Source organism: Lipotes vexillifer, unplaced genomic scaffold (assembly GCF_000442215.2).
Source record: "Lipotes vexillifer unplaced genomic scaffold, Lipotes_vexillifer_v1.1 scaffold23, whole genome shotgun sequence".
Taxonomy (NCBI): Eukaryota; Metazoa; Chordata; class Mammalia; order Artiodactyla; family Lipotidae; genus Lipotes; species Lipotes vexillifer.
Window position 1 is genome coordinate 4248666 of NW_006796283.1, and position 11736 is coordinate 4260401.

The 11736-nt window shown below is 53.8% G+C and overlaps 1 protein-coding gene across 1 annotated transcript in view; it reads left to right on the plus strand.

Annotated features, from left to right (window-relative positions):
• Window positions 1-8416, plus strand: part of SPIRE2 (spire type actin nucleation factor 2) — a 25538-nt gene extending 17122 nt beyond the window's left edge. Inside the window, exons 9-15 of the mRNA XM_007468454.1 lie at window positions 553-736; window positions 1726-1841; window positions 2946-3080; window positions 3172-3239; window positions 7210-7237; window positions 7850-7965; window positions 8194-8416. Of these exons, the coding sequence (XP_007468516.1) occupies window positions 553-736; window positions 1726-1841; window positions 2946-3080; window positions 3172-3239; window positions 7210-7237; window positions 7850-7965; window positions 8194-8416 (870 nt within the window). The remainder of the gene's footprint in view (window positions 1-552; window positions 737-1725; window positions 1842-2945; window positions 3081-3171; window positions 3240-7209; window positions 7238-7849; window positions 7966-8193) is intronic.
• Window positions 8417-11736: the final 3320 nt, after the last annotated feature.

Consider the following 11736-nt stretch of genomic DNA (forward strand, 5'->3'; position numbering starts at 1 on the left):
GGGGAGGGGGGAGGGGGCAAGGACACAGCCAGCGTCCATCGGCGTCCAGCTCTGTGGGGCGCGCCCTGCTTTGAAGCTGGTGTCCTGCTGTGGGGCTGGGTCTGCCCGGGGGGCAAGCATGGCCGGGCTCAGGACCCTTTCCCATCTTGGTGGCTCAGAAGGGTCACTGGGACGGTGGCCTTGAACCACTGTGGCCTCTGCACAAAAAGGTCTAAAGCAGAGCGCTCCGTCCTACTGGGGCTGGGAAGCTGGGCAGACCCCTCAGAGGTGAAAAGCCAGCATGTCCCAGTGGGGGCTCTGCATCCTGGCTGCTGCCCTCTGAGCCCGGAGACCAGGGTGGTGGCCATGTCCACGGGCCCCACCTGCCCCAGACCTGCCCTCCCAGGACTTTGCAGGAGCCTCAGACCAGGGAGTGGTTTTCGAGGCACCCGCCTCCCCCTGACCTGGGCAGTGTGTAGCGGAGGCCCCTGTGCCCGACACCTTGGCCCAAGGACCGGCAGGAGGCGCTGGCGGGCAGAGAGGTCAGGGAGGTGCCGGCTGGCGTGTTCGCAGGAGGAAGAGTCGCCGTGTGGGGAGGTGACACTGAGGCGAGACCGCTCTTTCTCGGAGCATGACCTGGCCCAGCTCCGGAGCGAGGTGATCTCTGGCCTACAGCCCCCTGGAAGCCTGGAGTGGGCTCGGCCGCGTGCGGACAGCGTGCAGTCCTGGACGCCCAGCGCCCAGGAGCCGGGTGGGTGCTTCCCTCCCTTCCCTGTGCACCCTCCTGCGGGCGCCCTTTGCCCCTGCCCAGTCCCAGCGGCTTCAGAGGGTACAGGGAGCTCGCACCTGCAGGAAGGGTATTTATCACCCCAGGCAGCCATCCGCCACCTTTTGAAACTTTATTAAATTAGTAATACATATTCATTGTAAAACTTTAAAAAAAAGTTCCCATGATTCTATTACCTAGGGATAATTGCCGTTGACATATTGGTGTATAGAAAGAAAGCTGGATGGATGGACGATTGACAGATCCTTCTAGTGTTTCTGTCAATGGAGACATGCCCACAGAGTAGCACACACCACTCTGGAGCCTGACCAGTTCCCTGGGTTTTATCACGAGCCCCGCCCTTTCCCCATCGGTCAGCACACAGGACGGTATGGTACGGTTCTGCTGGCCACGCAGGGACGCAGGGTTAGTTGGTCCCCTCCGTGGTGAAGGCTGGGCCCCACCAAGTGCCCCAGGCCACAGGGTTGCCTCCCCGCCCAGTCCCTCCCACCAGACATGGCCACGCCCCCTTCTCTCCCCTCAGGGTCACCTTGAGCCCCTGTGTTGCTTTCTGGCCCCTCTCGGGATGGTCTCATATGGTGGCTGTGACTCACTCCTGGTGTGAAGAGGTCCAGGCCAGGCATTCCGTACCTCACTGTCCCCCCATGGTGGAGGAGGACCCCCTCTTCCCCTTCCAACCCTCTCTGCCCTTCTGGGTCTCCAGGCAAAGGGTGGTGAGAGGCGCCGACCAAGGCTGCCACGGCCCCATCATGGTGCTCAGATACGGGACCCTCTGGCCTGCTGCACTGCACAGGCACTCGATGTGGGTGACGTGTCCTCTACTAGACCCCTCACCCACAGGAAACCACCACATCATCACCTCCTGCTGCCTGGAGGGTCATCTCCCCTTTCCCTGGGCACAGCTGTCCAGCGCCAGAACACCTGCAGGTTGTCCTGACAGCCCCCGGCTCTTTTACCAGGTTCTGTCAGCGTCCAGTCCCGGCATGACCCCAGCTGCCCGCCACGCAGTGACCTGGGCTTGGTCGAGGACAGGCCTGGGGCCTCCGAGGCCCCAGACACCAATCACCGGTGGCTGGTGAGTGACGGAGGCGTTGTGGTCCAGTGTGGCTGTGATGGGCTGGTGTGCCGGCTGGGCTCAGGAGGGGTGAGGGCTCCCCTCAGTGGTGTGCGGGGTCCTCGCTCCAGCCACCCCATCTGAGCAGGTTGGGCTTTGCTGCCGCCCCCTGGACCTTCTAGGCACTGCGGCCCCCCGGGCTGGAGAAGGGCCTTGCTAAGAGGACAGCCCAGTTCCTTCTCTGGGGGGTCAGGACAGGTGAGAAGCCCAGCGCCCTGTGCCTGGAAGGCATCCTGGTGACACTGGAGAGCACTTTATCCGGTGTTGACTCTGTGCCGCTTCCTCCCTGCACCTCCGTCTCATTGCTGTGAATTTTGTCTGACTTTTCATCGTGAAGAGCTACCAGTTGCCGATGTTTTGAGGCCCCCACTTGGACCTGAACTTTGGTGCATGATTTTATCAAATGCGATGAGAGCAGTGAAGTACCTGGGGGGCCACAGGGCACCTTGTTGCTGCTCTGAGAGACGAAGTTCTGTGCTAAGAACACAGGACTGTTCCCCTGGGGGCTAGGACAGGGTGTACTCGCCACGGCGGCCCAAAGGGCCGGGCGGTTATGACGAGGTGGACAGGTGCAACTACCTGACTGGCAGACCCGGAGTCGCAGTGGATGGTTGGCGCTGGGAGGGAGGTGGGAGCGGGGGAGGGTTCCAGGAGGAAGGGCAGTGAGCCTGGGGACTCTGGCTGGCTCTGACTGGCCTGGTGTTAGCAGGTGGGGAGCAAGGCTGGAGGCAGATGCTTCAGGTCTGGGAGCATTGCGGACGAAGGTGGGACGGGCTGAAGGGTTACATGTGCAACGAGGCCATCGACGGGCTGGGGGCTGGCCGGTGGCTGGCCGGTGGGGTGGGCGGGGCCAGGTCAGAGAAGCCTTGCCTGTAGCCATGCACTGAGAAGTCCCAGGGAGCGGTACGGCTCCCTGGCGTGGCCGAGCTGAGGAGCGGGGCGTCTTATGGAGCTGCTGGGCTTGGTGGACCGAGGCCAGGGAGGTGCCAGGGTCCTCCGGGAAGAGGGGAACTTATGGAGACGCCCTGAGAGCCTGAGACCGGCCCCTCGGGCCTCCTGTCACAGGAGTTCAGCCACCCCGTGGAGAGCCTGGCTCTGACAGTGGAGGAGGTGATGGACGTGCGCCGTGTGCTGGTGAAGGCCGAGATGGAGAAGTTCCTGCAGAATAAGGAGCTCTTCAGCAGCCTGAAGAAGGGGAAGGTGAGGGGCCCGGGGTTGGGGCAGGCGAGGGCAAGACCGGGTCTGGCGAGTTCTGGACAAAACTGGGCTCTAACCAGGCCTTTCCGTACAGATTTGCTGCTGCTGCCGGACCAAGTTCCCACTGTTCTCCTGGCCGTCCACCTGTCTCTTTTGCAAGAGGTGAGTGAGCCTTTTGAATGCACCTTGGCTGTGAATTAGCATGGGAAGGAGGGGTAAGAAGCCTCTAGGCTTCTGTCTAGTAGAGCTTCCTGCGATTCTGAGGATGATCTATCAGGCACTGTGAGTTGTGCAAGGAAGGGACAGAATTTTTTATTTAATCGTAACAGCTGAGCAGCCCCCACTTTCAGCCAAGGTGGGGTAACAGGAAGCAGGACAGGCATCTTCCTCATGAAACAACCAAAAAGAAAGAAAAAAAACCCCTCAAAGACATGAAACACTGGTTCTCAAGACATCAGGTATCAAGCAACCAACGGGAAGCAGACAGGGTGAGCTCTATCCTAGGACTGCCTCAACTCTGGACTCGGAGCCTGTTCAGCTCCTGGAGTGGAGGAGCTAAAGCTGAGAACCAGGGCACCCGGGCAGCTAGAGTTCTCCCCTCTGGAGAGAGTCCTCCAGGAAGCAGGTCTCAAGAGACCTGCAGAAGGTCCCCCTTGAGTGTTCAGAGTTCTGATCAGCACATACATGCAAGGAAATTACTGAGGGTTTGGAAGGAATCATCTTGAAATACAGATTGGCAAACTCCAGCCCATGGGCTAAATCTGGCCCACTGCCTATTTTATAAATAAAGTTTTATTGGAACACAGCCACACCCATCTGTTTATTATTCATTTAGTCACACCTAAAATGTTGACTATCTGAGCTTTTACAGGAAAAGTTGACTGACCCTGTCCTAAGGGTTTAAAGGAACAGTACCAGGAATAGTGTCTATTCCCACCAGCCATGGTGGAAAGTTGCGATTCATGGCCGCTGAGTGGAATACACAGGAAGGTCTTGCCTCACTAGCGGGAATAAGTGCCCCTAGACTGAGCACTGCTCCAGAACTAACAAATCACAAAAGCAAGACCAGAAAGGACCAAACTATTCCCAAGTATCTTGACTGCTTCCCAGAGCAAAGCTCAAGAATAGGAATAAAAAAATATCCAGCACCCAGCAAGATAAAATGCCTGGCATCCAATCAAATATTATCAGGCATGTCAAGGAGCAGGAAAACATGACCCATGATGAGAAAAATCTATCACATCACCCAGAACTGACACACATTTTAGGATTAGCAGATAAGGACATTAAAAGGTTTTTTGTTTTTTGTTTTTGTTTTTTTGGCCACACCACACAGCATGCGGGATCTGAGTTCCCCAACCAGAGATTGAACCCCGCGCCCCCTGCAGTGGAAGTGCGGAGTCTTAACCACTGGACCACCAAGGATGTCCCGTGGACATTAAAAGTTTTGAACTGCATTTCATATGCTGCCAAAGTTAAAGACATGGAAAAGGTAAAGAAGAGACAAATCGAACCTCTAGACCTGAAAACTGCAATGTTTGGGATGAAAATTACACTGGATGATTTATAGCAGATTAGGCATCCAGAGGAATGTGCAGAAGAAAAGATCAGTTAACTTGAAGACCTAGCAATAGAAACTATGCAAAACAAAATTATCCAAAACAAAAACACTGAGAGAAAAAATAATTTGAAAATGAAAAAGGTGTTGGCAAGCTGTGGGATAACATTAAGAAGGCTAATATAGGTGTAATTAAAGTTCCCAAAGATGTGGGGGCAGAAAAAGTATTTGAAGAAATAACAGCTAAAAACGTGTTCCAAATTTGATGAAAAATATAAACCTACAAGAAACTCAGTGAACCCCAAGCACAAGAAATATGAATAAAATCACACCAAGACACATAATAATTAAATTGATCAAAACCGGTGATAAAGAGAAATTCCTAAAGTCAGTCAGCAAATAAAGACATGTTATGAACAGAGAAAGAGAAAGATGACTGCAGATTTCTCATCAAAACATTGCAGGCAAGATGTCAGTGGAACAACATCTTTAAGGTACTGAAAGAAGAAGAAAAAAAAAACGGTCAATCTAGAATTCTGTACCCAGCAAGAGGCAAAAGTAAAGACATTTCCAGAAATACAGAAGCCAAAAAAATTTTTCACCAGCAGACCCACACTGGAACAAATGTTAAATGAGGTCTGCCACGTAGATGGAAAATGACACCAGATGGAGATCTGAAGGTACACAAAGGAATAAGAGCACTAGGAACAGCAACTCCTAACATATAATATTATCTTCTTATACCCCTTTAAAAGGTAAACCAATACCCAGCACCCAACAAGGTAAAATTCAGTGTCCATCATCCAATCAAAGATTACCAGGCATGCAAATAATTAATAAAAATGTATGTTGGGGGTTATCACATATCTGTAAGTAAAAAAATATAACAATAGCATTAAGACCAGAGGTGGAGGACTGTAAATATGCTGTTATAAGTTTTTATATGAGATGGTAAAATATTACTTGAAGGAAGACTATGATAAGTTAAAGACTATCCTATGAGCCCAAAAGCAACCACTGGAATAGCTTGTATGTCAACAAAGAAGATAAAATGGAATCATAAAAAATACTCAATACAGAAAGCATAAACAGGAAAAGGAAACAAAGAACAAATAGGACAAAAAGAAAACAAATCACAAGATGATAGACTTAAACCCAATTATATCAACAATTACATTAAACGTAAATGGTGTAAACAATCCAATTAAAAGGCAGAGTTTCTCGGATTGAATAAAGAAAGCGAGACAATCTGCTGTCTACAAGACATGTAATTTATTTTTAATTTAATTTTATTTTTTGGCTACGCTGCATGGCTTGCAGGATCTTAGTTCCCTGACCAGGGATCAAACCCAAGCATGGAGTCCTAACCCGTGGACCACCATGGAATTCCCAAGACATGTACATTAAATAAAAGACACAAACTGGTTGGAGGGAGGTGGGTGGAGAAAGATACACCACACCAACATTAGTCTAAAGAAAGCTTGAGTTGATACATTAATACGATACAAAGTAGACTATGGAGTAAAGAGTATTATCAGAGTTAAAGGGGTTCATTTCATAACAATAAAAGGAGGAAATAATCCTGAACATTTTCCACACCTAGCAAGAGATTCAATACACATGGAACAAAACATTGACGGACTGCAAGGAAAAATAGCTAAATCCATGCTTATAGTTAGAGATATGAAATCCTAAGGGTATAGGAGGTTTGAATGACACTATCACCAACTTGATCTAAGTGACATTTAGAGAAACTAGACCGAACAGTGGGATGTATGTTCTTATCAAGTGCACACGGAACATTCACCGAAATTGACTATTCTGGGTCAAAAAACAAGTCCCAAAAATGCGGAAGGATTCATATCATACAAAGTATGTTTCCTGACCACAGTAAAATAAAATCAAACTAATACAGAGGTTTGTTGACGGCGAATTAATTATGGGACATCCATGCAAGAGTGCATGGTCCCTTGTTTTAAAAAATGAATTTGGACAATTTGTACTGACGTGGAGAAGAGCCCTGGTGTATCTTTATACGATACTACACGTGATACCCCATTTCATTTACTGTATTTTTACTTTAAATGTATGTTTTTGTTAATTTATGCTTAGATATGGAGAATGGAAACTGCTGATAGGAGGGATCATCTCTAGGATGGGCTTTACAGGATAGGACTCGTGTCTAAATTAAAATTCTCTCTAGTGTTTGAATTTTTACAACAAGAAGGCATTTACTTTTGAAATCACGTATGGGAAATAAACACTGTTAATCAGTGCTTAAAGATGGGCATCTCACTTGAGGGCCCTCTGGCTCTGACAGTGCTTGTGGAGAGAGGGGTCAGGTACCCTCCACACCAGACCAGATGCTCCCCAGCAAGAGCGAGGAGGGGCAGAAGTATTTTGGGTGCAGAGCTGGGTAAAAAGAAAAGCAAGATTTGGGAGTAAAATGAAAGTAAAGCACTGACGTGGCCAGGGGTCAAGCGGGAGGCAGTGACAGCCTGGCCTCGCCTGTGTGCCGGGCGGGTGCTGGACCCCTCACAGCTGACACTGCTAACCCTCTTCTTTTCTCTCCAGAGCTGTCTGCAGTTCCTGCAGCATAAAGGTGAGGACCACCTGGGGTCAGAGTGAGGGCCCACATCTCAGGTGTCCTGCGGCCTGACCGGGCCTGTCCGGGGGTGGGCAGAGGCTCTGCTGTCTCCTGTCGGGTGATCCTTGCTCACTACCCACCTCTTCAGCTCCTTCCTCCAGAGCAATCCACTCCTACACTTCCCAAGACTGCAGTTTTTAAAGACCCTTGTAAACGGTCCCTTTTTTAAAAAAATTAAATATTCTCGGTTAGTAGGCCAGTGCCAGGAGACCCGTCTCTTTCTCTAAAAGTCCTCCTTCTGACACGCCAAATTCCTTGAGTGTTTTTGGAAAGCCTCATTTTATAGCAGCTTGGTGTGTCTGCATACACGCAGGTGTGCACAGAGGTAAAGGATAACATTTGGAAGGATGTCATCCCTTTACACCTCATCCCAGAAACAATCATCTGTTTGAGGGATTTTTACCACTACTATTTTCAAACCCTTACTTTTTATGCTGCCACTTGGCCATAGAGAGACCACCTCATCAATGTTAAGTACTGATTACATACAGGCCGCAATGCTCCGTCTTGTGTGTTGGCAGCTGTTCGGGGGGACCAGGGTGCCTGGAGTGTCTCTCTGTGTTGCAGATGAAGATGCCGTCTAAGAAGTTTGCACACATTCCCGTGTACACGCTGGGCTTCGAGAGTCCTCAGAGGGTGTCAACCGCCAAAGTCACGCTGGCACAGAGAAGAGACGCCTTCCAGTGCGTGCCTGCCCTTGGTGACGTCCCTGTGGTGGGCAGGCATCACAGTCACCTGGAAGCTGGGCGGGGGCCTGTGTGCTGGGGTGGGGTGGGGGCTGAGAGGTCAGAGCCCAGGACCCAAATTCCTCCCAAGGAAGAGCTGCTGGGGATGGACTTTGCTCTGCCTGATGTGGGCGCGGGGGGATGTGGAGACTCGGGAGGACCCCTGACGGCCCTGTCCTGCCCCAGACCCCTGCAGGGGCCCCACTGGCGGAGCGTGGAGGAGGAGTTCCCGCACATCTACACCCACGGCTGTGTCCTGAAGGACGTCTGCAGCGACTGCACCGGCTTTGTGGCGGATGTGGGGCGCTCCAGCCGCAGGAGTGTGGACGCCCTCAACACCACGCCCCGCCGCGCCCGCCAGACCCAGTCCCTCTACGTCCCGAACACCTGGACACTCGACCTCAAGTGATGGTCGTGGCCCCCTGGCCGCCCGGTCAGAGGCTTTTCGAGGTGCCCAGGTGGCCATGCTTCTGGGGAGGAGCCAGGCTAGTCCTGGACCAGGCGGAGAAGCCCCCGTCCTGGGGCACGGCGGCCCCCGGCCCTCGTGATGTGCATGTACATATATACATATACAGATACGTTTATATAATATATACACACAGCATATATATTTATATTCATGCTTCCTGGCCCCAGAGTTCATTTGGGGTCAGACTCACTCCAGGACCCTCCCTGGGGGAGGCTGTTTCCTCTCAGGATTCCTTGAGCAGAGCGGGGGGGCGGATGGGAACAGGTCTTCTCACTCAGATGCAGAGGGGGCGCGTGGGCATACAGCAGAGGGGCTCTGGGGAAGGTCCTGCCCGCACGTTTTCTTTTCCGGCAGCTTCCCCTCCCTGGGTGGACGTCCAGGCCGGGACACGGGTCCTTGGTCCCCAGGGGGCCTGGAGCACCCCCCTCATACCTGTGCTCTTCTAGCAGGGCCGTGGGCTGCGGAGGCACCTGGGAAACCTCTGAGTGGGCTAGGATTCCCCTGTTGGGCATCCCAGCCCTCCATGTGGAAGGTCTAAGGCCAAGCTCACTCCCGGCCCCCACCTGGCATCCGTACCCCGGCCATCTGCCACGCAGCCAGTATCGCTGGCCTCACACACTCAGAGGTGCGGGGATGGTGCTGGCCCGGGGGCCCTGGCGATGCTGGCAGTCCTGGTAGGGGAAGGAGCTCTGTAAATTGTACACAAGGCCACTCCTGGCCGAATAAATGTGGTCTCAGTCTCCTGGCCGGGGTGTGCACTGAGAGCTCTCCAGTTGCAGGGGTGGGCCTGTGCTCCAAGGGCGGACACTGGGCTCTGAGGGGCCACCTGCCCTCTGGTGCCGTCATGACACGAGCGTGCTCAGGCCCACTCCATGATCTGGCCATCTTGGTCCTACAGCCGACAAGGGCTGTGTGTGTGTGTGTGTGTGTGTGTGTGTGTGTGTGTGTGTGTGATAGCCGCATAGCCTGCTGCCTGTCACCTCCCAGCCTGGGGACCCTTTGGCCTCATCCGCCACATCGAGGAAACTGAGGCTCAAAGAGGTGAGGGAATTTGGCCACAGATGCACAGCTTGCCCAGGATCTTCAGCCAGGCCTATCGGATGCCAGGCTCTAAGGCCTGGCACACAGATATGGGCCCGGAGGAGACCCCAAGGGGCAGAACCTGTAACAGACGGGCCTACGGGTGAGATGCTTTCTTCAGCTAGGGTCCAGTACCCTCAATAACAATTAGAGCAGCCAGGAGAAACAGCCCGTTCCCAGCACTTGTTCTGAGCACTTCATGGGCAGGCAGTATTGTTATCCCCATTTTAAAATGAGAAAACGGGCACAGAGAGGGTAAAGAATTGCCCCCGGTCACACAACCAGCAAGGAGAAAGCACTTTCAAGGGCAGATAATCCTGCAGGTGCGGAAACAGGGCAGGTGACACGAGCAGGGCCACGCTCCCAATAGGGGGGAGACCCAGGTTCTAATCCTCACAGGAACACCTTGAAATGAAAGCCCATCGGAAAACAGAATAACCCCATCCTGGGACAGCTGGGCTAAGCCAGGAGGGCCCACACGGCTCCAGTGTGAGGTCAGGAGGGAGGGTCCTGCTGTCCTGGCTGCTGGGGCTCACCTCCCGCCAACCCCAGGCGCAGAAAGCTGTAGTGCTGGCCCAGGGAACCCAGCCCTGCCTCTGCTCACCTAATTTAGATCCTGACAGATGGAGGTCGCTCGCTCTAGAACTGTTTACAACCAAGCTTCTCGGTGAGGAACAGGCCTTCGGGAGCACAGGGAAAGGCTCATGTTCAGAGTTGCCTGTTCAAGGAAGGCAGCCCTCACAGCCCCCCCGGCTGCCAACTTAACAGACGGCAGGGCAGGAAGCAGCTCCCGGTGACACTCCCCTCGTTTCCATCCACAGGTGAGGCGATAAGCCTGCGTAAGCTGGTCACACCAGCAGTGACACAGAATCTATTTAACAGCTAGCCTGATCCCTGAACCATCAAGAGTTTTTAGGAGGGCGCTGCCCTGGAGATCCTGTATGTGCTGAGCGTGGCGCTTAGTGGCTGGATAGGGGGTGGGGCTGTGAGAGGCAGCGGCCACGCGCCAGCCAGCGGGGAGTAATTCAAGACCCCGGTCACCATTATGGCCGCCAGGCCAGCGGTGCGAGCAGCGGCACACACACCTGCTTCCTTTCTGGGGCTGTGCCAGCAGCCTTCCTCATCTCAGCTCTGGAACCACAGAGATGAAGGCAGACCCACGTCCTACCTGGGTCAGTTCCAGTATGGCCGCCAGGCCAGCGGTGCGAGCAGCGGCGCACACACCTGCTTCCTTTCTGGGGCTGTGCCAGCAGCCTTCCTCATCTCAGCTCTGGAACCACAGACACGAAGGGAGACCCACGTTCTACCTGGGCCAGTTCCTTACTCTCTGAGTCCCAGTTTCTTTACCTATAAAGGGGAGGACGTCTACCTTCCAGGGCCAGGTAAGAACTGAGGACAGGGCTTGGCGCCACAGTGAGGGTCGTCCGCGACCCTCCTCCGTCAGGGTGGGAGGGCTCCTTCCCCACACCAGACCATCCTGCCCTAGCAGGGGTTCTCAATCTGCCTGTACACTCTAATCCCCTGAAGACCTTTTTTAAAAAATGTCAATGCCAGACGCCACATTGGAATTTCTAGGGATGAGTCCTCGACCTTCACTGTAAAAATCCCCCCAGGAGATGAGGGTGGCGAGCCTCCACCTTAGACCACGGATTCCCACACCTAGATGTACAGGAAAATCATCAGGGACGCACTAATGACGACAAAAAGCAAACGCCCAGGGCGTACCCTAAGGGTCGGTTTCAGCCTGCCGTGGGAGGCGGGGGTCGAGATCCGCAGCTTTGGGAAGCTCCTCGGCTTGGACGCGCCTACTTTTAATGAGGACAGAACTGCCTCGCCGGCAGCCCCTGGAGGCGGCCTGCAGCGTCTGGGCGCACCCCCCCGCGCCCCGCCCCCAGCTGCCGCCCGGCCCCGCCCCCGCCCCGCCGGCCGGCACTCGCTACTGGAGACTCGGAGCCCCGCGCCGTCCAAACGTGTCTCGCGGGCGCGCCTCCAGAAAACCCGAAGACACCCGCCCGCGGAAGCGCCCAAATCGCGCGAGAACTCGCCCGGAAGTGCATGAGCCTTCTTTGATGCCACCGCAGACAGAGAGGAAGTTCCGGAAGGCCGCAGTGCGCAGACGCGATACGCCAGACTCGCGCCACCGCGCCTTAAGTGCGCAGGCGCGCCGTCAGCTCTCTTTT